The sequence below is a fragment of the Vipera berus genome (assembly GCF_964194415.1).
Source record: "Vipera berus genome assembly, chromosome: 5".
In the NCBI taxonomy this organism is placed as follows: domain Eukaryota; kingdom Metazoa; phylum Chordata; class Lepidosauria; order Squamata; family Viperidae; genus Vipera; species Vipera berus.
In genome coordinates this window covers 54,925,777-54,952,075 of record NC_138207.1, presented here as the reverse complement: position 1 = coordinate 54,952,075, position 26,299 = coordinate 54,925,777, and the positions used below count along the sequence as shown (strand labels likewise).

General features: G+C 44.7%; 1 protein-coding gene across 2 annotated transcripts in view; it reads left to right on the top strand.

Annotated features, from left to right (window-relative positions):
* Positions 1 to 26,299, top strand: part of NRAP (nebulin related anchoring protein) — a 73,125-nt gene that overhangs the window by 16,544 nt on the left and 30,282 nt on the right. For both annotated transcript variants that reach the window (XM_081329235.1, XM_081329234.1), the window contains 12 exons: positions 500 to 604; positions 1,373 to 1,477; positions 2,242 to 2,340; positions 15,269 to 15,373; positions 16,219 to 16,326; positions 17,044 to 17,145; positions 18,653 to 18,850; positions 19,551 to 19,655; positions 20,823 to 20,921; positions 23,709 to 23,813; positions 24,482 to 24,589; positions 24,818 to 25,129. In XM_081329235.1, the coding sequence (XP_081185361.1) occupies positions 500 to 604; positions 1,373 to 1,477; positions 2,242 to 2,340; positions 15,269 to 15,373; positions 16,219 to 16,326; positions 17,044 to 17,145; positions 18,653 to 18,850; positions 19,551 to 19,655; positions 20,823 to 20,921; positions 23,709 to 23,813; positions 24,482 to 24,589; positions 24,818 to 25,129 (1,551 nt within the window). The remainder of the gene's footprint in view (positions 1 to 499; positions 605 to 1,372; positions 1,478 to 2,241; positions 2,341 to 15,268; positions 15,374 to 16,218; positions 16,327 to 17,043; positions 17,146 to 18,652; positions 18,851 to 19,550; positions 19,656 to 20,822; positions 20,922 to 23,708; positions 23,814 to 24,481; positions 24,590 to 24,817; positions 25,130 to 26,299) is intronic.

Sequence of the window (26,299 nt, the reverse complement as noted above, 5' to 3'; positions counted from 1 at the left end):
TCTTCATCTGTTAAGTTTGTTTAGAGCTTCAATTATCAAGTAGCCTTGGCTATCAATTTTGAGTTCTAAACTAAAGAGCAAAATATAAGCCAAACATCAGATTATAACCCAATAATATTTTGTTATCAATTTTTAAGTAACAGCAATTGAATTTGGATATTATATGTCTTTATGATTAGAAAGGGTCATAATAGCAATGTTGTAGTATGCATCTGGGAAAACATGATATCCTATTAAAAATAATCTGTATTGAAAGTTGTAAAGCAGTATGGTTAAATTGGATTCCACTATTTTATTCTTTCATAAATAAGTTGATGTTTTCTAACTACAATGGCACCTAAATAAAATGATAATGTAGAGTCATCTTTTGAAATAACAATACAGCTGCACACTATCAGTTCTGATATTGTTTTAAATTCTCTGTTAAGTCTTTGCTTCTTTGTTGCAAGGGAGAAGTAATAATATTTATATGTGAGAGGTGTTTTGTCTTTATGTTCAGCTCAAATATAAAGAACGTTACCAGAACCAGAAAGGTCATTATGAAGGAGTTGGCATGGACCGGCGCACACTGCATGCCATGAAGGTTGGAAGTTTGGCAAGCAATGTAAGCTGTTTAAATCAGATTGCCTTTAATTATTTTCTGTATATCATTTCAAAACGATATCTAGTCTTTGCTTCCTGAAATGAGGGAGAGCCACAGTTTTAATTATTTCTTAAGAGTTGCAGGAAGGGCTGTATATATTTCTGTACCGTTCAAAGGACATATTAAAAATTAATTTTGCATAAGCATATATCATGCCAGTAAACATGTACTGTATTTTGGATCACTAGAGGAAACAATAGTTTTCCCCCCATTTATGTGGCAGATGGTTCAATTCCTCTTAGAATGTAATTTGTTAATTCACATGTTATGAGCTTTGGAACTAGGCATTAAAATAATTGAATTTAGTTTTCAAAGAAGGGTCATCCTCTTTGTTCCCCATGCTTATAAAAGTTTAGTTCATAAACTGCTGCTTCTGCTACCTGTTGTTTTGATACTGCTGCATTTAAGAACAATTGTACTTTATCCAATATTTATGGTATTCAGTGAGATGACATTTCTTACTTATATCTCTTGAAGCATATTATTTACAAATGTACAAGACACTAAAGAACCATGACACTATATCTGATAGTGGCATATATGCACAGCTGAAGAAGATTCAGCATTTAAACTTTGCAAATAATTTCCTTTCTTTGACATGGACCATCCTGATCTTGCTTTGTTGGTTAGGTTTAATAGTAATATTAATATTCCTTTTCCCCTTGTCTTATAACTACTAAAAATGATAGCTTTAAAAAGGTAATTGTTTTTGTGGTCCTTGTGTTCCAGATAGTCTATAAATCTGATTACACACATGATGATGCTAACTACAATTACCCAGTGACCCTGACACCCTCCTATCAGACAACAAGGAAGCTGGATCCTCTGAAAGATGTAAATAGTCTCCTCAGTTCTCTCATTATGTTTGCTTGACATGATATTATCTGCATCATTTTTTTCACATGTTTTATCAAGCTGTGGAATAATCAAACAAAAGTCAGAATGAGTAAGTCCAAGAAAGACAGATTCCTATACATCTAAGCAGGGTAGATATGGATTTTAAAGACACAGCCTTATGACTCAGGGCTGAAATGATACCTGGTGAAACTCTATATAGCTAAATTTCATGCTTTCAGATGCTATTGAGCTGCCGCATACCTTTTCCCCTCAAAGCACTGACTCCTATTACAGGCAAAAGCTGAAGGCTGCCCTTCTTTTCATCAGGTAATTCTGTTGACTTCCAATGCAGATATATTCTTATTTTTTTCAGAAATCAGAGCCCATGAATAAACATATCTGGAATTACACTGGATTTCTAGGTGATCTGCTGAAGCAAGAATGGCTTATCAAATTAAAAATAATGCATTGGATGTGCATTGCTTAAACCATGTTAAGAGTTTTAGATGTTTTGTGGATGACGTGGTTTAAATATAAGTCCCATACTATTAAAAAAATCTATAAATGAACTATTTTTGAATGATATACAATTTGCAGCTTAGTAAGGAAGTAATTAATCAGTAGTGGGGGTAAATAATCATTAAGATCTGATAAAAATACTAATTATACCCTGCATTGTGATCTGAAGGTCTTTGGATGAGATAAGCATTTGTAAGTTTGAAAGTATGTGTAATCTGAATGTTTGCTTGTTTTAATTTTAGGCAAACTACAGGCAAAACATAGATAAATTGAAATATAGCTCTGTTACATGTACACCTCAGATCCTTCAAGCAAAAATCAATGCCCAGCAACTTAGTGAAGTAAGTTCTATTATGATTGTCAAATAGTCATCCCAAAACAGAGCAACTTTGCGCAGGCAAACAGATATTTATTCCTGGAAAGGAATAATACAACATTTATCAAAGGCAACACTGTCTACTTGAGCACACAGTTCTGATAGAAAGGTGCTTTTGCCAGCTCCCTTTGGCCATTGGAATGGCTTTTCATTTTCGTTCTAACAGAAATAAGAAGAATTAGCAGGCTCAGTGTGTCCTTCTGGGCCATTGTGTGAGGTGAGCTAAAAGAGACAATAGCAGTGGTAATAGTGATGAGGAAGAACAATTCACAGAAGACAACTAACCCTTAGAGTATATGGACTCAAAGTATATTTTGTTTGATGAGGGGTGTGAAACAGATTTCTGTGGCTTGTTTGACATACATAATCAAAATAAATTCAAGATAATCAAAATAAATCTAGAGCCATGGTGGTTAAGATGCAGTATTGCAGGCTAAGTGCCCACAGTTAGGAATTCAATCCTGACTGGCACAAGGTTAACTCAACCTTCCATCCTTCTGAAGTCAGTAAAATGATGCCTGTTGGGGGAAGGGACAATATGTTTGTTTTAGAAGGAGCAGGCAGGACAGCAGGTTTAAACAGAACTTAACTTTATTCTGAACCAGGCAAAGAATACGTTGACAGCGCTCCTATTTATACTTACAGCTGTCAGCTGTTTAACCAATCGGGGCTGAGCCGGTTTCCCGCTCTGTTTGTTCTAGCCAATCGGTGTCGGGCCGGTTTGACAGCTCGGAGCTGTCAAACTGGTGGCGCGTGCGCGGTAGCTGGCGGTTTTGACAGCCGAGAGCTGTCAACCAGCTTGCGCCTGCGTGGTTGATCTCCGGCAGCTTTTGACAGCTGTCAAAGGCTGCCGCGGCTTTTACCTCAGCCCCGTTGAACTATTTAATATATGATTAAACATGTAAATACATAACACCCCTTACCCCTCCCTCTGATTGGGTCGAACGTTACCCCGGCTGTTTCTTTGCGGTTTTCCCCATTCAAAGTCTTTTAGGTAGGCGGGGGGTTTCCTTGCTCTTTCCGAACGTCGGGGTGGGGGTGTTTTATCTGCCCGTTCCTCGACCCTTGGTGTTGTATCCTTGTTAGAGTCCGGTTTGGGGGGCAGGGGGTTTGTCTCCTCGGTTTCCGGGTCCCTCTCGTTGGATGCGTGTTGCTGGAAAAAGTCATTATGCTCGGGGTTTTGTTGTGATGACATTTGTTTGGGGTGGCTTTGGTGTGACGGTATTTGCTCGGGGGGGGGGGTTTGCTGGCATTCCATTGCTCCCCCTTTCCCCCATGTTTTGTGGCCTGCGTTGCCGTAACTGATCGATGTGTCTACGGAGGTGGTTGTTGTTTCCGATATCGACGATGTATGACAAGGGTCCAGTCTGTTCTATGATAACCCCTTGTATCCACTTATTGCCACCTCCGTAGTTTCTTGCCCAGACGGCCTGCCCGGTATTGAGAGTTCTGTGCCGGATGGGTAGTTCTGGGTCTGCGGGGGTTCTATCTGGGTGTAAGCGATCTAGTCTGGTCGTAAGTCGTTTGCCCCAGCGGAGTTCGGCTGGGGATTTTCCGGTGGTCGTGCATGGGGTGGTGTGCTGCGCTAGCAGGAATTGTGCAAGTCTGCAGTGCCAATTGCCAGTGATGATTTTCCGCAGTGCCTCTTTAGTTGACTTTACCATCACCTCAGCCAAGCCGTTCGTCGAGGGATGAAACGGAGCCGTGGTGGTGTGTCTAATAGAGTTCGCCGTTGTGAAACTCTGGAATTCGTGGGAAGTAAATTGGGGGCCATTATCGGAGACTAATACATCCGGAAGCCCATGTGTGGCAAACAAACCCCTTAACACCTGTATTGTGGCTGCAGAGGTCGTGCTTGTGACTGGTGCCACCTCCAACCATTTGGAGTAACTGTCTACCATGATTAGGAACATTTGTCCCTGGAATGGACCTGCAAAGTCTAAATGGACGCGGGACCAGGGTGTTTTTGTTGTTTCCCACCTGTGTACAGGAGCTTGGGGCTGGGTGGCTCTGACAAGTTGGCAGGGGTAACACCCAGCCACATGTGTTTCTATTTGCTTGTCGAGGCCAGGCCACCAGACGTAGCTTCTGGCTAAAGCTTTCATTTTGACAGTTCCTGGGTGACCCTCGTGCAGGCTTGCTAGGACTTTGGTCCTATGTTTTTCAGGAATTATTACTCTGCTGCCCCATAATATGCATCCCTGGTGGGAGGATAATTCTTTTTGTTTTAGAAAGTAGGGTTGGAATTCTGGCCCTGGGGGTGTGGTTTGCCATCCTGAAGTCACGTAACCTAAGACTCTGCCCAGGATTTTGTCTGTAGCTGTGGCTGCCGAAATGTCCCTGATGTCGGGCCGGGCACGCCCGACATTCAGACGGGTAGCGGGGAGACTCACCCGACCGTCAGGCTCCTGCAGAGCGCCCCGTCAGGCCCCGAAGCCTCCCGCCAGCGCCCATCGCCTTCCAGAGGGCCAGGACAGCGTACGGCCCTCCTCAGCCGCCCGAAACCTCCTGCCGGCGCTCGTCGTCTCCCGGAGGACCGGCTCGGCATACGGCCCCTCCTAGCATCCCCGTGACTACCCGAGGCAACGTACCGGGCCGCAGGGACGTTCGCCGGCATCCTCGTCTCCTCGCCATGCTGCCAGGCTCCGGAAACGGCTGGCCACGCCCACACCACTCCGACGGGCCGGGGAATGGGACAATTGAGAGAATGGCGCAGCGGCGGGCCGCCTGTCAGCTGGGGAGGCCGCGAACCAGCCAGCCGGCTCCCAGAAACTGCTTACAGGCCGGGATGGAGCTGTGCGATGGGCTGGGCGATGGCTGCCCTGCGCCCGAGCTGCAGGACAAGAATGGGTGCCCGGGTGGGCCAGGGGGTGACGGAGACGACCGGTGGGCCGGGGAGGGGTTTGGAACGCAGATTGCAGCGGTCTGGGGTGGTGAGGGGACAAAGGAGCCTAGGCAGAGTTCTGGGGGTACGGAGGGAGGTTTAGGCTGGGGGGTAACTTACCGGCTGCATTGGTGGTGGGATGGGAGCCAAAAGGAGGGAATCTTGGGAGGCGGTGTTTAAGTAGGGTGGGGGCGTGGTGGTGTGATTAAGGGTGTGGTGGTGGGAGTCGGCTCTGCCGGATATTTAACAGCGTTGACTGTGTTGTGAAGTCAACGCTGACTTCATTTGTCTTTAAGCAACTGTTTATGCGGAAAATAAACACGGCTAGAAGAACCAGCTCCCGTTCCGGTTTCCATCTTTGGGTGACTCGTCGGACGGGGTCTGATAGTAAGTCAGCGTTGCTTTATTCCTTGAGGGGAGCTCTTTTCCTGGCAGTTCGCTATGGCAGAAGGCACGGAGGATTCTGCACCACTGGCTGAGGAGCAGGAGGAGGCTGGAGCTGCGGCTGGGCTCTTGGAGTCGGTAGAGGTGGGGGAGGAGGCGTTGCCCTCGGTGCGGCGGAAGGAAAAACCTCCCCCACTCGAAGGCCCTGGTCCAGGGCATCAGGAGGCTGCAGTGCGGAGTCGCAGCAGTGATCGGTGGACGCGTTCTGATGGGGATCATCGAGGGCTCGGCCAAGGCCTGCTGGACCGGCCTAAAGGTGCGTCTTCTGAGTGGAGGGAGCGGTGTTTCGTGGAGGACAGCGGTGAAGATTGGAGCTACTCCACCGTTCCGGGCAACCGTACTATGGAGATTCTCAGAGAGCGGTTCGGGGAAGTGAGGGGTCGGGAGCCTGGGTTTTGGTCTGTTCCGGATGAGTCTGACCAGGGGCAGTGGTCCCTCCCAGGTGGCCCTGCTCGGCGGTCTAGCCCACCCCGCTTCCGTATGGACAGCCCGAGGCACCAGGGATCAGCCCGGCAGCCTGAGGTTCACAGAGGTTCCGGGGTTTCGGCTCCCGCTACGGCGGTGCTAAGCGGCACGACTCCTTGGGACAGTGTTACCGGAAGACCAAGACAGCAGCCGTCACGACCAGCTGGGGGGGTTCCAGCCCAGGGGGTGCCGCTGGGTCCTTGGGGTCAAGGGCTGGCATGGGGTCCTCCGCCCCTGACCGCGGTCTATGATGGTCATCCAGACCGCCTGGCAATGTTTTTGGGGCAGGTGATTAATCACATGGACCAGTACGGCCCGGCCTATACGTCCCAGTGGGCGATGGTAGTGGCTGTAACAGCTTGTCTACAAGGAGAGGCCGCGGCCTGGGCGGCCGACCTATACGGCGATCATGCCCGTGAGCTCGGGGACCTTGGTCTTTTCCTGGAGGCGTTACGGGCCCGTTTTGAAGATATCTCACGGGTGCTCCGGTATTGGATCTGCGCCAGCAAGGAAAACCGGCAGTGCGTTACGTTGGGGAGTTCCGGAAGGTGGCTGGGAGGCTACGGTCATGGCCTGAACGCCTTCTTGTGCACCACTTCAAGGCTGGACTGGATAGTGCCTTGCGGCGAGCTTGCGTGGTAAGAGGGGTGCCGGCCCGTTTGCAGGACTGGTTCCGGGTGGCTATTGAGCTGGACATTGGCTTGCAGGATACTCGAGGAAGGTCTGAGGGGGTGACCGGGACCCGGCGGCCGGCCGAAAGAGTGAAGGTGGAGGAGCGGCCCGGCTTGCCGGCGGCCAAGGCCAACCCTGTACCGCCACCCCGTCCTGGTATTAGGTGTTTCCGATGTGACCAGCCGGGTCACCGGGCGGCTGAATGCCCGCTCCCGCCAGCCCGGATGGTTCCCCCCGCAACCTCAACACGGGTTTTGCCTGCAAGGAAGACCTCGGAGCGGTCCCGAACTGCTTACCAGGCAGCTGACGACAGCCGACGGGTGACGACATCTCCTCCGGCAACCGGGCCTGTAACTACCCAGACCGTGCCGACGGAAGACCTTGAGGATCTGGAGCTGGAGGAGGATCCGATGGTAAGCGCTCCGGTGTGTCCTTTTGCATTCCCGGTGGTGTTGGTGAGCCCCGTGTCTGGGCAAAGGCGGGCGGTTAGGGCTTTGGTCGATTCAGGGAGCACCCGGTGTCTAATCAACCGGAAAACAGCAGCTGCGGTGGGAATCCGGTTGCAACGTCTGGTGACCCCTCTTCGTTTCCAACAAGTGGATGGGTTGCTCCTGGGGGGGCTCCTATCACCCACGTCACCGAGCCAGTCCAGCTGGAATTGGGGGCCCACTGGGAAATTCTGCGTTTTGTTGTGGTGCCCTCTATGACTGAAGCTCTTATTCTGGGCCTTACGTGGCTTGATAAATGGGGCCCCACGATTTGGTGGGAGGGGGGTAGTCGTCATCTTCGGATGGGTCTGGGGCCCGAGCCCCCTCTCCACCATTCCTTCTTGGGGCCGGGGGACACGGGAACGCGGGAGAAGGTTTGTGGGGTCACGGATGACTCGAAGGAGCATGTACCCCGGGTTTACTCTGATTTAATGGACGTCTTCGATGAGCGAGAGTGCGATTCGTTACCACACCACCGGTCGACGGACTGTGCTATTGAATTCGAACCTGGAGCCAAACTGCCTAAGCCCCGTATGTACGCCATGTCCCCAAAAGAGATGCAGGAGTTACGGCGGTACATAGATAAGAATCTGAAAAGAGGGTTTATACAACCAGCACGATCCCGGGTGGCGGCGCCAGTTCTTTTTCGTGAAAAGAAGGATGGGGGCTTGCGCTTGTGTGTAGACTACCGGGGGGTTAATGCGGTGTGCGTGGAGCACCTCTATCCCCTTCCTTTGATGAAGGACATGCTGGCCCATTTGGCGACAGGCCGAGTATTCACCAAGTTGGACCTCAGGGAAGCCTATTACCGGGTGAGGGTCAAAGCCGGGGACGAATGGAAGACCGCGTTTAATTGTCCCCTTGGCAGTTTCCAGTTCCGAGTGATGCCATTTGGCCTACAGGGAGCTCCCGCTGTGTTCATGCAATTGATCAATCAGGTCCTGCATGAGTTCCTGTATCGGGGTGTTTTGGTATACTTGGACGACATCCTGATTTACTCGGACACATTGGAGGAGCATGTGCTTCTTGTGCGGCAGGTGTTGTCAAGACTGCTGGAAGCACAGCTCTTTGTTAAACTGTCCAAGTGTGAGTTCCACAAGGCCCAGCTGGACTACCTTGGGTATCGTATATCGGCGGCGGGGGTGGAGATGGACCCTAGAAAGGTACGAGCCATTCAACAGTGGCAGGCTCCGCAGACTCGGCGACAGTTGCAAAGTTTTCTTGGCTTTGCCAACTTTTATAGACAATTCATCCCACGTTTCGCGGCTATCGCCCTGCCGTTAACTGATCTTCTACGCACACGACAGTTGAAGACACGCCCGCGTCCGGGGCTGAAATTGGAGTGGTCCACCGCGTGTCAGCGGGCGTTCGAGGAACTGAAGTCTCTCTTTGCTAAAGAGCCCGTTTTGAAACATCCCGACCCCGAACTGGCTTATGTCGTGCAGGCGGATGCGAGCGATGTTGCTCTTGGGGCCGTCCTCCTTCAGCGGAATAGTGCTGGGGTCTTGCAGCCGTGTGCTTATGCCTCTAAGAAACTGACTCCCACCGAACGGGCCTGGGCGGTGTGGGAGAAGGAGGCTTTTGCGGTCCGTTGGGCTTTGGAAACCTGGCGACATCTTCTGGAAGGGGCTTCCCGTCCGTTCGAACTGTGGACAGACCATAAAAACCTGGAAGCCCTCCAAACCCCTCGTCGTTTGTCGCCTAAACATGTCCGATGGGCCTTATACTTTCGTCGCTTCCGTTTTGTGCTGAAGCATGTACCGGGGGGTCGGAACTTTCTGGCGGATGCCTTGTCACGTATGCCTCAGTTCGACAGCAAGAGGGAGGAGGTGGTGCAGGCACTCATCCCGACACTGGCAAACGAGGGGATTGGTTCAGAGAGTGCAAGACAGGTGACGGAGGAGAATTTGAACCAGGCCATCAAAAGGACCTTGCAGGAGGATGCCTGGTTGCTGAGTAATCCGGGTCTGTTAACTATGCGGGACGGTTTAGCGTGGCATGGAACACGGTTATATGTGCCTGAAACCGTGCGGCCACGTGTTTTACATGGGTGCCACGATGCTAGACAGGCGGGACATTTCGGGTTTGTGAAGACTTTACATCTGGCACGTCGTCAATTCTGGTGGCCCCGCATGAAGAATGACATTGAGCAGTACGTACGGCGTTGCCATATTTGTGCCACTACAAAACCCCAAGTTGGGAAGCCTTTGGGGTTATTGCAACAGGTAGCTGACCCAACTCGGCCTTGGCAGGACATCGCCATGGACTTCGTTGTGGACCTCCCAGAGAGTAAGGGTCACACCGTTATCTGGACAGTTGTAGACCTGTTTTCTAAACAGGCACATTTTGTCCCGTGTAAGGGGTTGCCATCAGCCCGTCGCCTAGCTTGGTTGTTTCTCACGCAAGTATACCGACTGCATGGAGTACCGCGGCGTGTGATTTCGGATAGAGGGGTGCAGTTCACGGCCCGGTTTTGGAGAGAGTTCTTGCGACATATCGGCTCGTCCCAGGGATTGAGTACCGCTTATCACCCCAGCACCAATGGGGCCGCAGAACGAGCCAACGCTGCTGTTGAACGCTATTTACGGAGCTATGTTTCTTTTCGGCAGACAGACTGGGTAGACCTGTTAGCGCTTGCTGAGGTTGCATACAATAACGCAGTTCACAGTAGTACTGGCTTCTCCCCATTTCGAGTGGTCACCGGTCACGAGTTCGTTCCCTTCAGTGAGTGTCCCCGGGACGACGGACCTCCGAGCTCACCGCCTGACTGGATGCATCAGATCACGGCTGCCTGGGGGGCGGCGAAAGAAGCGTTGGATCGGTCCGCCGTAGCGTCCAAAGCACAGGCGGACAAGAAACGAAAACCCTTTGCTACACCGCGGGTGGGGGACCTGGTTTACTTGTCCACCAAGTATTTACGGTTACAGGTTCCGTGCCGTAAGCTAGGACCCAAATACCTCGGGCCGTTCCGGGTGGTGCAGGTGATAAACCCGGTGACGGTGCGGCTGCGGTTGCCTAAGTTTTTGGGTAAGGTCCACCCGGTGTTCCATAGTAGCTTGCTGAAGCCTGCTCCAGCGGCTACCGCGGCAGCAGGGGAGGGGGGTCCCGGACCGGTTCACGCTGACCAGTATGAGGTGCAGGAGGTCTTAGACTCCAGGGTGCGGAGGGGTGCTCTACAGTATCTCCTTCGGTGGAAGGGGTACCCGGTGGAGGAGGCGACGTGGGTATCACGGGAAGATGTCCATGCTCCACGTTTGATCCGGGCGTTCCACCGAGCCCACCCTGGCAGACCGGGGGGTGGGGGACATGGGGGTGTACGCATTGTGAATGATGCTAAACCCCTGTTTTCTACGTCTGCAGGAGGACCCTTGGTAGGGGGGGCGGCATGTCGGGCCGGGCACGCCCAACATTCAGACGGGTCGCGGGGAGACTCACCCGACCGTCAGGCTCCTGCCGAGCGCCCCGTCAGGCCCCGAAGCCTCCCGCCAGCACCCATCGCCTTCCAGAGGGCCAGGACAGCGTACGGCCCTCCTCAGCCGCCCGAAACCTCCTGCCGGCGCTCGTCGTCTCCCGGAGGACCGGCTCGGCATACGGCCCCTCCTAGCATCCCCGTGACTACCCGAGGCAACGTACCGGGCCGCAGGGACGTTCGCCGGCATCCTCGTCTCCTCGCCATGCTGCCGGGCTCCGGAAACGGCTGGCCACGCCCACACCACTCCGACGGGCCGGGGAATGGGACAATTGAGAGAACGGCGCAGCGGCGGGCCACCTGTCAGCTGGGGAGGCCGCGAACCAGCCAGCCGGCTCCCAGAAACTGCTTACAGGCTGGGATGGAGCTGTGCGATGGGCTGGGCGATGGCTGCCCTGCGCCCGAGCTGCAGGACAAGAATGGGTGCCCGGGTGGGCCAGGGGGTGACGGAGACGACCGGTGGGCCGGGGAGGGGTTTGGAGCGCAGATTGCAGCGGTCTGGGGTGGTGAGGGGACAAAGGAGCCTAGGCAGAGTTCTGGGGGGACGGAGGGAGGTTTAGGCTGGGGGGTAACTTACCGGCTGCATTGGTGGTGGGATGGGAGCCAAAAGGAGGGAATCTTGGGAGGCGGTGTTTAAGTAGGGTGGGGGCGTGGTGGTGTGATTAAGGGTGTGGTGGTGGGAGTCGGCTCTGCCGGATATTTAACAGCGTTGACTGTGTTGTGAAGTCAACGCTGACTTCATTTGTCTTTAAGCAACTGTTTATGCGGAAAATAAACACGGCTAGAAGAACCAGCTCCCGTTCCGGTTTCCATCTTTGGGTGACTCGTCGGACGGGGTCTGATACCTGACTGATAAGGGGCATTCTGGTAATTCAGAGATAGCTAGTATTTTTCCAGCTGGTGTGGGGTCTGGGTCTATCTCTGGTAGGGGAAGCCTGCTAAGCCCGTCTGCGTGAGCCATGCTTTTCCCTGGCTTGTGTTCTAGTGTAAAAGAATAGGCTGACAAGAAGGTAGACCATCTGAGGATGCGGGGAGACAAAATTTGGGGCGTTTGTTTATTGACTGTAAAAATTCCTAACAGGGGTTTGTGATCTGTAAAAATGGTAAATTGGTGCCCATAGAGGTAGTCGTGAAACTTCTTCACACTGGCCACTATGGCTAAAGCCTCTTTATCGATTTGAGCGTAATTGCGCTCAGGTTTTGACAGCGTTCTGGAATAGAACGCTATAGGAGTTTGGGTTCCTTCCTTTGTCAGGTGGCTTAGGACTGCTCCGATGCCGTAGGGGGAGGCATCGCATGCCAAACAAAGGGGTAACTGTTCGTTGAACAGTGCTACGGTGGCGTTGCTGGACAGCAAGTTTTTTAGGAGTCTAAAGCTTGAATCGTGCTGCGGGGACCAAGACCACGGGGTGCCCTTGTCTAAAAGCCTATGGAGGGGTTCTGCTATGGTAGCCTTATGTGGCAGGAAGGTGTGGTAAAAATTAACTAACCCCAGGAAGGCTTGCAGTTCTTGTTTGTTTTTGGGGATTGGGGCTGTTTTGATGGCTTTTATTTTAGACTCAGTGGGGTGTATCCCTTTTGCATCGATTTTGAAGCCTAGGAATTCCGCTGAAGGCACCCCTATGGAGCATTTGTCCCACCTTAATTTAAGCCCTGCTGCTCTGAACCTATGGAGCACTTTTGTCAGTTTGGTCGCTAGGTCCCTTTCGGATTCCCCTGCAATTAGGACGTCGTCAAAATATGGGCAGACCCCAGGGATTCCTTTGAGTGTTTTCTCCATAATTTCCTGAAAAATCCCTGGGGCTGCAGATATGCCGAATTGTAGGCGGTTAATTTTGAAGGCTCCCTTGTGCGTGACAATTGTCTGTGCTAGGGCGGTGTCAGGGGTGACAGGCAGTTGTAAGTACGCCTGCGCCAAGTCTAATTTAGCGAAAATGGCGCCTGACTTAATGGCCGCGAGGATGTCTTTGACAGCCGGAACCGGGTAAGCGTGGGCATTTAATGCGCGGTTCAGGGTGGCTTTATAATCCGCGCAGAGTCTAATTTGTCCATTGGGCTTGATTGGGGTCACTATAGGTGTTTCCCATTCGGCCCCTTCGACTGGTTCTAAAACTCCCAGTTTAACTAGCCTGTCAAGTTCGTTTTCTATTTTGTCTCTTAAAGCAAATGGGACCCTCCTAGCCTTAATTCTTATGGGCATTATGTTAGGGTTCAGTTTTAGTGACACCGGGGGTCCTGTATACTTCCCTAACGAGCCATCGAAAACGTCCGCAAACTGATGGCAGACGGTGTCTAAGTTTGACAGCTGAATGGCGTTGACGCCTGTCAGTGCTATTCCTAATGCCTCGAACCTGTCCAGCCCCAGCAGGCTGGTCCTGTTTTCTAGTGTGACTAATATAGTGAGGGGTCCCTTAAATTGTCTAAATTCCGTTGGGACTGAGGCTTTTCCCTTGAGCTTAATGGGGGTTTTTTGAAAATCCGCCAGGCGGAGTTTAGTGGGTTGCAAAACAGGTTGCTGCCGACTACGGCTGCAAATGTTTTTGTAAGTTTGCCATGAGATAAGAGAGACGGAGGACCCCGAGTCAACCTCCATCTCGCAAGGGACTCCGTGGATTAGGACGTCCACCTTAACTTTGGGCTTAAGGATGGTGTGGATCGTATTTTTTCCTGTACTTCCCTTAACATTTAGTACTAGGGGTTTAAAAATTTGTTTTTCCCTGGGTGTGGGTCGGTTCGTACCTGCAGACGTCACCTCCAATTCGTGTAGGTTTTCTCGGCTTAGGCTACGGCACACGGCTTTGAGGTGACCTGTTTTCCCGCATCCGTGGCATTTGGCACTGCAGAACCGGCACGATGCCCTCGGGTGGTTTCCACCGCAGCTGGCACATTTGACCTTGCTAGGCTGGTAGCTGGGGCTCTTGTTGTTGTTGAAAGAACCCCCTCGGCTGTTGCGCTGGGACTTGAGCCTCTCGAATCGGCATTGAACGGCATCGATGTCCAAGGAGACGTCATCGTCTTCTGGGGCGCTGTAGGCACCGTCCTCCTGGTGCACGGACCCGCTGGGTCCGCTATCAGGGGATCAGGGGTTGTCGCCGTGACTATCCTCGTAGGCGATGACTTCCATGGCTACTTCTGCCAGCGTTAGAGTGGGTTTGGCAATTAGTTTTCTTTGTAGGCGCTCTTCCTTCAACCCGATAACGATCTGGTCACGGATCCGGTCCTCCAGGTCAGGGAACCGGCATCACCGTGCAGCGTGCCTGACTCGAGTTATGAAGTCGTTGGCAGGTTCGTCAGGGAGTTGTACGCGCCGGGCGAAGTTCACTCTCCAAAACAGCTCTGACTTTGTTGGCATAAAATGTTTGCTCAGTCCCTCGGTGAGTTCTGCATATGATATGGTCGCAATGGGTTCCGGACTGAATAGACCCACAGCGGCATCATATACGGCAGGCCCGCTGAGCCAGAGAAGTGCTGCTGCTTTGGCCCGGTCGTCAGTTATCTTCTTTACCACCAGGTACCCTTCCACCTGGCCTAAATGGGATTCCCAGCACTCCGGGTGGCGGGTGTTGAATTCGCGGATATGGCCGTGGTTCGTCATGCTGTCCGGTCGTGGGTACTGCTCGCGTTATAGTGGAAGCTGTGCTTCCAGTCAGTGACTTCAGCTAGTGACTTAGCTCGAGACTAAGGGAAAAAATCTCTTCTCCCCTTAGATGGTGACTTCAGCTACGCGAAGCAGAGAATCCCACCCTCGTCACCAGTGCTTTAGAAGGAGCAGGCAGGACAGCAGGTTTAAACAGAACTTAACTTTATTCTGAACCAGGCAAAGAATATGTTGACAGCGCTCCTATTTATACTTACAGCTGTCAGCTGTTCAACCAATCGGGGCTGAGCCGGTTTCCCGCTCTGTTTGTTCTAGCCAATCGGTGTCGGGCCGGTTTGACAGCTTGGAGCTGTCAAACTGGTGGCGCGTGCGCGGTAGCTGGCGGTTTTGACAGCCGAGAGCTGTCAACCGGCTTGCGCCTGCGTGGTTGATCTCCGGCAGCTTTTGACAGCTGTCAAAGGCTGCCGCGGCTTTTACCTCAGCCCCGTTGAACTATTTAATATATGATTAAACATGTAAATACATAACAATGTTGACATTTGTAAACTGCTCAGAGAGCGCTGTAAAGTGCTATGGAACAGTATAGAGTTAAGTTTAAGTGATATTGATATTGCTATATACAGTAATAACTGAAAAACCATAGACTACAGTGACACATATGCTTCAGAGAAATATGCAATAGTTAATCTTTATCATTTATATTTTATTTTGCATTCAAACATTTCAGTGACAAGTTGCTATATTACAGGATAACATAAGAGGGTTCCCCACCCTTTCTTAAGACCAAGCATAACTTCACAATAATTGTTAGCATCATATTATAATCCTGAATAATTACAAATCTTTTAAATACATGTTTTTGACCTCTGCCAGCTGAACTATCGAGCCAATTATCAGAAAAACAAATCACATTATACTTTGCCTCAAGATGTACCAGAGCTAGTGAAGGCGAAAGCCAATGCAGAATTATACAGTGAGGTAAGATTTTTTCCTATTCTAGTGTAGATATTGGTTTAACTTGCAGTGCTTTTTTGTAAAAAAAAAAAAAAAGGTGCCGGAACTCACACATGTCATACAACCCACCTTGCCTACCCTACAAGCACATTGATTTGTGCTTTAAATTGTAAGCCGCCCTGAGTCTTCGGAGAAGGGCGGGATATAAATGGGATTTTTTAAAAAAGGTTCCATCCAAAAAAGGTGCCGGAACTCCATTCTGGGTGTTCAATGACAAAAAAAGCCCTGGGCTTAAGACTAGTGAATGTAACACAGCAATTCAGGTGGTTAACAACTTTCCTGCAACCTGCTGCATGAAAGAGAGAAAAGGTAGGCCTTGGAGAAAGAGAAAGGAGGGGATATCAGGGTTTTGTTTTTAGTTTTGTACTACTTTGTTTCAGCCACCCCACCATGGAGCTTTGCAGATGCTTGTATGCATTTTTACTGTAGTTGTTAAGGGAATAACCATGGTCATTAAGTGAATCTAGCGTGCCCAATTGACTTTGCTTTTAGGAAGCCAACTGGAAATGTTGCAAATCATGATTACATGACTGCAAGATGCTGCAACCTTTGTAGGTGTGAGCCAGTTGCAAGCACCAAATTGTGATTTCATGACTGCAGAGGTGGTGCAATTGTTGTAATTTTGAAGATGGGGAGTAAGTCACGTTTTCCTGAGGCCATCATAATTTTCATTAGACAAATGGTCATAAGTAGATTGCTACCTGGTTTGCTATGTTTGTGTGTGTGTGTGTGTGTGTGTGTGTGTGTGTGTGCGTGTATGGCTTATTTTTATTAATAATATATAATGTGCAACCATATTTTCTTCCTAGATTAAATACAAAAAAGACTGGCAAAAAAGCAGGGGCCGCAACGTTGAAATGAAGTTAGACGCCAGGTCTTTCCTTGCTGCCAAAGCTTCAGGAGATCTTGCCAGTGAAGTAGGTTCTATACGTTTTTGAAGGATTTATCAATTGTAAAAATCAGCATACTTTATATAAATGAAAATAAGTTGTTTTATAAATTCAGTATGAATTGTATCTGAAAATAATATGCCATAAACGATGATACTCTATATTAGATACTTTGTCCTTTTCCGTAATAATCTTTGCATTTTAGATACTTTCTGGAGTATCCAGAAAGTAAAACAGAAATTTTGAAAAGTACTTTTCAGGGCTTAAAAATTAAACATGCATGTAGATAAAAACAGGCAAAATCTTAATGGACCAAAACATATGTTTAATTCATTTCAAAGTATTTCAGACATTTATTTAGTTATTTAGATTTAGTACTGTTTTTAAGTATAAATGTTCACAGATCTTTTTAATCTCAGGTATATATTTTGGGTTTTGCAACTGTTCTCACAAAATGGCCTGTTATGTACAGCCAGTTAGAAAGTACCTTAAAAAGCAAAATGTGAACTTCTAAGCTGAAAAATCAGAAGAGATTTTTTTTAAAAAAAAAATAGTTGCCTCTCCTCTTTTCAGGTAAGGATTCAGGTAAAGAGGTCATTGTGCAACGAGTTTTTAAAGAAAAAAATCACAGTATTAGGTAGTTACTCTGTCAATTATTCAGCCTTACTTTTAAATGCCAGGAAGTTTATATCTAGGGGTTACAGTGTTATTATTCTATAATAATTACTTATTTTCTCTATAAAGATTAAATACAAAGAAGACTATGAGGAAATGAAAGGAAAAGCTTTATCAACAAAAGATTCAAGACTTCTGCACTCTATGCAAGTAGCCAAAATAAATAGTGAGGTAAATGTCCTTTCATATCCACTTTTATTATTTCTTTAGGATATACAGATCCCAGTGGTTGCATGCTTACAGTAAAAATCAGTATTTCTTCTCATCAGACTTCTTTATCTAAGCAAGACAATAGTGGTTAGCAGTGCTTTTTTTGTAAAAGAAAAAGGTGCCGGAACTCACACATGTCATACAACCCGCCTTGCCTACCCTACAAGGTTCCATCCAAAAAAGGTGCCGGAACTCCGTTCTGAGCGTTCTATGAGAAAAAAAGCCCTGGTGGTTAGGGATTAAAAGCTTAAACCCTGTAGAGATTGGAGACAAAATAGTAATAATGATCAAATCATGTTTATTACATTAGAACATGCCACAGGCTCACATGATTCATTTCCTATTCTCGTGTAATTTCTTTTCATTGACTGGTAATACATTTGTTCTATCACTAGATATGTCAATCATGTTTAACGCTAAGCAAAGTTAGCAAATGTATAATTCAAATTCTTCAAGATTAGAATAAATCCATATGTGCAATATTTCTGGTTTGGGGAAGATAAAAGATCTCCTTATATTATTATAACTGGTAATGTAACTAACTTATTACCAGTTTCAGATCTTAATTCAAAGAAACTTGTATTGAAACTTTATTCAAAATAGGTTATTAAGGTTATTATTTTGGTATAAGATGCATTAAATCATTGAATTTTTGCCAGTCTAAATCTGCATGAGATTATCTGTTTATTTGTTTGAAATATGCAGAAGTGGGACCTCAAGCACATCCAGAGGCCAGATATTTCTCTTCTTTAGCATACTGGATTATATCAAGTGATGTAGCTTTGCAATAGAGAAATCCTGAACTACCACTTGCTGTTATCCACATCTACTCAGAAGAAAGGAAGATCATCTTTTCCTTTTCATAAGCAGAATAAAATTTTCATTTTTTTCTCTCAGAGGTTAAAAACTGAAAAACAAATGGGATTACATTTTATGCCCTTTTAAATAATGGCATGAGGGCTTAATCAGAATGCTGATTCTTGAAGGTATCTCAGGTACTGATTCTTTGGTCTTTGCTTGACCCCTAGAAGAAATGGGGTCATAGCACAGCCCCAAGAAAAGGTATGGCATGCTTGTGGCACTCTGAGCTGTATTTGATATGCTGGTTAAAGTTTTTCCAAATGAAAACCAACATTTGTCTGACTTCTGCAGCCAAAGAATAAAGCATGAATTACTCCAAATGTAGTAACAAAAACAATTCTTTGAAAATAATTATTAACTTCAGTTAAGTGTTAGCAAAATTTTGTAACCCATTATAAAACTTAAAGAAAATTTCACAATGCTAGCAAAGAAATTTAGTCTTTCAACTCTTAATCAGATAAGGAAAACTGTGCAGAGATTTGAGGGAACTGAAAGTTGTTGTTTTTAATCTAGTTGTTGTGTGGTAAAGGTAACTCTTAATTCAAGTTTGGTGTTTCATCAGTCTTGTTTTAATTTTTGGTAAGACAATATGTTGACATTTCTGCAGATTGCATATAAAAAAGACTTTGAGAAGAATAAAGCACATTTCCATTTACCACTGGATATGATAAATCTGAAACATGCAAAGAAAGCCCAGGCTCTGGCTAGTGATGTTGACTATAGGAAGAAAATACATGAATATACAGCAGTTCCAGAAGACCTAAAGACACAGTGGGCCAAAAAGGCTCATGGGCTACAAAGTGAGGTAGGATAAAAGGCATTTCTTTTATTAGTTTAAAAAAGCTTATAAGAATAATTATGAGATTAGAATCTATTGGTTATTGTTTGGTCTATTAAATCTGGATTGCAAAAAATCCAGATGTCAAAATTAACTTTTTGTCTGCCATCTATTGATCATCCAGAGTTTTATAGTTCAGATGGTACAGCCCAGGTATTGTCATTTCACAGGCTACATGTTAAGACGGCAGACCAATCCACATGGAATTACATATGCACTGTAAAAATAAAATATATTTAATTCAATAAAAAATTATTAAATTAATATATTTATTCTCATGGAAGAATATTTTGTTGAGCTGAACTCTTGTAGTACCAACAGTTTGTGTGAATAAAAAATTAATACAATTTTATACATTTATAAACTTTATAAATTTATATAGTTGTTATAAATTAGATCTTTATTTGCATTTATTATTAGACTTATATCCCGCCTTTATTTTGTTCACTCCAGGATGGTATACATAATGTTCCTGTCTCCTAATTTCTCCGTGACAGCAGTCTTGTCTGTGCTGAGGAAAAGTGGTCCACCCAAATGGCTTTCACGTCTAAGGGAGGACTGGAAGTCTCTTAATTACTCTTGTTTCACATAGCTGGCCAATTTAATATATTTTAATAATGCCACTCTACTTAAAACTTGTGAAATTTTATTTCCCCTTTCCTTTCAGCTTCAGTACAAAACTGACCTTCAATGGATGAAGGGAGTTGGCTGGATAGCAGACCAAAGTATCAATATTGAACAAGCAAAAAAAGCAGGAGAACTCATCAGTGAGGTCAGTTTACTGATTTTGTTCAAGTATTTATACTGCTGAAATCTTATAGAAAGGAAAAGCACTTGTACGTATGTTGATGGCATGACCCAGTGTTGTAGTTTTTCGAGGATGTGATTGACCAACTGTCAAACCACCAGTTGAATTATATTAAATTAAGAGCAACATTTTTTTTGCAGAGAGGTTTGCAGAATTTAGCATTTTGTTAAAATACTGAAACTACTATTGCCAGTATAAGTTCCATCCTTTTCTGATCTGCAAGTAACGTCATGATGGACTTATAGAAGTAGTGGAGGTTGCCACATATTGGCAAAGAGTTTCCTGCTTTGATCGTTTGACTTCCCATACCATCTTTATTCCCCACATGTGTTCAAGGAGGGGGAATACAGTTGAACTTGTATATGATACAGATACAAGTAAGTGGAGCTTGCAGTGCCATCTCAGTGCCTCATTATAGTTAGGAGTGAATGTCTGTGATATTAAATCTTAAATCCATATCCATAGTAGTGCTTGTGGCACTTGATTGAGAAATTGGAGTGAGAAAGTATACGTGTTTATGTATTTAAGTAGCATAGTTCAAACTTTACCCATTTCAATTAAATATGAACGTACGTAAATAATGAAGAACGTGATTATAATTAAAATCTCAACTACAAAAGCGCTGTGGTGGCACAGTGGTTAGAATGCAGTATTGCAGCCTAACTCTGCATTCCATTGCAAGGAGTTTGATTCTGGCCAGCTCAAGGTTGACTCAGCCTTCCATCCTTCCAAGGTCAGGAAAATGAGAACCCAGCTTTAACTTCAGAGTTGATAGCAATATTTTTTAAAAGAAACCTTGCAGTGCTATGTGACCTAGACTGGAAATGAATGGAAGGTGACATTGGTGACAATGTCTGAATCATCTTAAAATGTATTTTTACTGGAAGTTTTTAAGAAGAGACTGGCCAGCCACTTGTCTGAAATGGTATAGGGTTTCCTGCCTGAGCAGGGGGTTGGACTAGATGACCTCCAAGGTCCCTTCCTACTTCTTCTTCTTCTTCTTCTTCTTCTTCTTCTTCTTCTTCTTCTTCTTCTTCTTCTTCTTCTTCTTCTTCTTCTTCTTCTTATTATTATTATTATTATTATTATTATTATTATTATTATTATTATTATTATTATTATTATTATTAGAAAAAGTATCGACAGAGGGCTGATGCTCTAAAGTTCACAAGCATTGCAGACAGTTCCCAGATCCAACATGCGAAGAAAAGCCAGGAAATGCAGAGTGATGTGAGTCTGCTTTACCTTCTTTCTATATTGATTTGTTATTGTTAAAAACTAAAAAATCCCTGAGGACAAATTGAATGATTGACTTATTATGTGTCATCAAGTCAGTATTAACTCTTATTCATGTCAATAGTTTTTTCTCCATGACAATCTGATCCTAACCTGGTCCTTCAGGTCTTCCAACAATGCACGCATTGCCACTGAAACTGAGTCCATCCACTTCTCTCCTGCTGCTCCTCTTTCCTTTCTTTCCACCTTTCCCAACATAAGAACCTTCCCAGAAAGCTAGGTCTTTACAAATACCAGCAATGAAAAATAGGAAGATTTAGCAATGAACATTTTTCATTTCTTAGGTAAAGGTAAAGGTTCCCCCGCACATGGGGGAACTCTAGGGGCCGGTGCTCATCTCCGTTTCAAAGCCAAAGAGCCAGCACTTGTCTGAGGATGTCTCCGTGGTCATGTGGCCGGCATGACTAGATGCCAAAGGCGCACGGAACACTGTTACCTTCCCACCGTAGTGGTCCCTATTTTTCTACTTGCATTTTTATGTGCTTTCGAACTGCTAGGTTGGCAGAAGCTGGGACGAGTAACAGGCGCTCACTCTGTTACGCGACACTCGGGATTCGACCCACCAAACTGCCGACCTTCTGATCGACACGCTCAGCGTCCTAACCCACTGAGCCACCGCGTCCCATTTTCATTTCTTACATTGATTCATATGTAGTTCATCTGTGCTATTTAATGTTTGGCTTACTTAAATAATGTATCAAGATGTTGTTTTACCATTGTTTTGGATATTGTGGTGATTAAGGCCATGTAGTAAACTACTAAGAAAAAACAACTTTACTTCTGCATATTTGTCCTCAGCAAGACTCTACTGTTTGTTGCTAAGGTTACGTGTCCGTCTTCCACAATTGCTAGACAGAATTGTTGAGAGTTAGATTGCAAGTTTCATAGATTATCATTGGCTGCATAGTTAGCAAGATTAGATGGATTTGGCATTTTTATCCACCTACTGAGTCCTTCCCCAGGACCTGGGATGGCAGATGGTGTTTGATGGGTGTTAAAGGTATCATCACAAGATGTAACATGCTCCAAGTAAAGCTGTCTTTTGCAATTGACTGATGCTGAATTTATCAGTGCTGATAGTGTTCAAGTGGTGCTCTAGTTGCACCCAAGGCATTTTTGGTAATATCTTTGCTATTATCTTAGTTTTATTTTGCCATAGTCCTTAGACTTCTGTTTATAGGTTTTTGTATTTTGTGGTTTTCCCCCAGTTCTTTTTCTTTTATTCTGCTGCCTCCAGATACTGCAGGGTCCAGTATCCAGACTTATTTTGTCTTTCTTAACAACAGTTGTTATGTCTGGGATGCTGTGTGGCAGGTGCTTGTCTACCTAATTCTAAAGTGCCAAAGACTTAGTTTCTCCATTTTCTATTACTTGGTCTATTTTGTAGTCTTGCTTGCAGGCAAAATAGGCAAAGTAATAGAAAATGAAGAAGCTAAACTGCTCTGGGATACTATTTTTATTATTCTGAAATCTTTCCATTATTTACAAAAGAGATATTGTACTACTTTATATTAGCATATTAGGGGAAAGCAGCCCATTCTGATACAGTATAATATGCAGAAGCTAGCATCAGCTGCAAACCAAGTTTTCACACCATATGTGAATGCTGCAAACATTGGGTGTTTTTGCTCTGACAATATAAGAGGCAGCCTTTTCCTTTAAATTGTTTTGCTTTGAATCAAATGAAGCTGGGGGGAGGAGAATTCTAATCCGGTAGTTTTAATAAGATAAGGAATGTCCTGCTACAGAAAGGAAGTGAAGCTTTGCATGTTAAACTAATTGGAGAATGTGATTTATGACATGTAAACTAAGGGAGGGAATTGTGTTTGGTACGATGTGTTCAAGGGAGGAGAATTCAGATTCTGGCATCCATCCATGTGTGCCGATGCTTCGTTCTCATTATTATAGACTTTTTAGAATAAACAATGCCTGAATGTTCTTTGGTCTGTCTCATTAATCAGAACTATGACACCATGAATAAGAAATTGTTTCATTCTCCTACTGTAATGCTTCTACTACTTACACAAATTGTTATCATAATATTGACAAATCCAATGCTTTACAAACTAGAATTTGGAGAAACAAAGCATATACAAATAATTATGACTTCTTCATGAATTTATAGCTTCTTTATAAATACTAGACAAAAAATCCATCTTTGGCTTTCTTTAAAAGGATTGCAATCTAAACTATATACTATTTTAGGTCATATGACTTTTTTCCTTTCCTTTCCTTTCCTTTCCTTTCCTTTCCTTTCCTTTCCTTTCCTTTCCTTTCCTTTCCTTTCCTTTCCTTTCCTTTCCTTTCCTTTCCTTTCCTTTCCTCTCCTCTCCTCTCCTCTCCTCTCCTCTCCTCTCCTCTCCTCTTCCCTCCCCTTCCCTTCCCTTCCCCTCCTTTCCCTTCTCCCTTCTCCCTTCTCCCCTTCCCTATTGGTGTATAAATTTATAGAAAAATGTATGGAAATCACCTTTGTTCAGTAATAAAGCATACAGACTGTGGGCAGAAAAACCCCTGTTCAATATCCAACATTTTATGCTAAGGTATGAAAAAGTCTGTTCTACCTGAAAAAGTCTACCTGAACCACTGTAGGTGTCAGTTAATGTCAACACTACTGGGTTAAAGGTTGGAGAAGGCATGTTTATATATTTGTAAGAACTAAGATATTTTTTTGTTGTGCCTTATGCCTCTGGATGACATGATTTTGTCTGCTTTTGTGAACAGATTGCATACAAGTCAGCAAAAGAGGATTTTCTTCACAACTACACTATTAGCAAAGATGAGCCTCTATTCATACAGGCCAGAATAAATGCAGCAAATATTAGTGAGGTATGTTGAGTTTTGAATGCTATTTTGTATGGAGTTTATGGAGAAAGCCCGAAAGCTTACATTTTAAGTAATAGTAGAGAGTTGCTATCCTTGTGCAAGTTCTGGAACATTTCTGCCAAAATATTTTAGAAAGGCGCACAACCCTTGTGGGCATCCATACATTTATATATAATATACATTTGTATAAAATAAGAGCTCAACAATATCCCACAAGAATTTTGTGAATTATAATTTAGTGTGGATTCTGAGTCTCTGTTAGACAATGTTAGCTAGTTCCTGTCAGACAACTAGTGTCTAGTATTCATTAAGAGTGACAGGGTCTCTTTTTTGTTTTGGGTTACAATTCCCAATAGCTCTATTCAGCATCACCTATGTCAGGAATAATGGAAGTTGAAATTTAAAGCATTTAGATTATCCCATTTGGGAAAAACCACCATAATTTTTTTGTAGAACACCTATGTTGCTCATATTGACACCTATAATAAGGATCTTCTTAATTTGGCCAATAGGGAAACAAACAAACTGGATTAACAATAGGAACTTGAGATGCATTTAAATAACTGGTAAAACAATACAAATGTGATTCCTTTTGGAGCTATTGGATGCAATTATAATGCCTGTGGTTCATGACAGCAAGCAAAATAATTGTGGTATTAACATATTTTTAGAAAATGTACAAGAGTAGCTGGGAGAGGCAGAAAGAGAAAGGGTTTGAACTTCATCTTGATGCTATACCATTCCTGGCAGCCAAGGCAAAGAGGGACCTAGCAAGTGACGTGAGTATTGAGTTGAAAATATGCTCCCTTAAGAATTATTAAAACTAGAATGAACGACTGCATCCTTGTTTAAACATTTTGCTAATCAATAAATGATATGTGATCAAGAAGAAACAGAATGCAGGACATACCTTTATAAGGAAGGTTACCTGGATCTGATTCCATAGTCAATAATGAGTAGACTATTTCCTTCTCCCTGCTGCCTTAATCTATTATTTTTCTCAACAGATAAAATACAAGGAGAATTATGAGAAGACTAGAGGAAAGTTGATTGGAGTGCAAGATGTGAGCCAAGACTCACAAATGGCTCACATGCTTCATGTATCCAAGTTGCAGAGTGACCTGGAATACAAAAAGGCATTTGAAGATGTAAAGAATCAATATCATGTGTCCATGGATATGATAAATCTTGTCCATGCCAAGAAAGCTCAGGACTTGGCCACTGATAGAGGATATAAGACAATCGTGCACCGCTATACAGTCTTGCCCACAGATATGAAGGTAGAATGGGCCAAGCAGGCTTATGGCTTGCAGAGTGATGTAAGTCCCAAAGTTCATTATTTTTACACAAGCTTATACTCTCTTAGCCATTTGTGGCTAATCATAAAGAATAACTTTAGATGGTTAATCTTTTATAGGTTTACTGATAAAAACCTATATAGTATATAGTATATAGTCTGATTATATACTAAGACCATAAACACAATGGCTCGATCAAACGGTCAGGAGCTTGCTAAATTATAACTCTTAATATAATAAGTGATTCCAATATGGTAGGAGTTATAGTGTGTTCTGGTGTGGCACAATTTCTAAGTTAGGTAAAATGTACACTGTTTATCCTGGATCAAAAACAACTTCATTTATGGAATCCTGTGTGGTTTTTTTATACAACTTTGTGTAAATTCCTGATGGATCTGGAAATGTGTATATATTGCAAATTATGAAAGTGAGTACTTTTTCATAGTTAAATAATATTTACAAACCAATATTATGCTTCTCATTGACACCTATATGAATGGAAACTGTACTTAATATTTTTGGGTGAGCGTAGGCCGCTATAATGAACAGATCAATGATGCAAAATACAATGTACTGTATTTAATAGTAGGATGTCTTATCTTGTGTTCCCTTTATATATATATATATATATATATATATATATATATATATATATATATATATATATATGTATGTATGTATGTATGTATGTATGTATGTATGTATATGTATATGTATATGTATATGTATATGTATATGTATATGTATATGTAAATGGGGCTAATTTGACATCTTGGAATGGCAAGAAACTATGCCACCTATTTTCAGCAACCATATCATAGGTAGGTTTGAACCCCTATTATAGAGGCATGAGTATTTGTCTGATGTTGATGAATTCACATTTCCCTCTTTCATGTAACTTTGGGTAGAATTAACACATGGGTTATTTGCACTGGCCTTTACAAAAAAAAGTGATTTAAATAAGTCATTCCTGTGTGCACCTTCACTAATTTCCTTTACTGCCCCAAATCTTTCCTATGGCTGTAACTCAATTCACACTTGGAGTAAGTCTTATCATACTCATTTGCCTTATTTCAGGAAAATAGCAAAAAAGATCTATGGAGAACCAACCCTGATTTTCATGACTGATATTTTGAGACTGTCAGAAACTTTTAGTAATCAGTAAAAGAGAGTAAATAAATACGTTCCTCC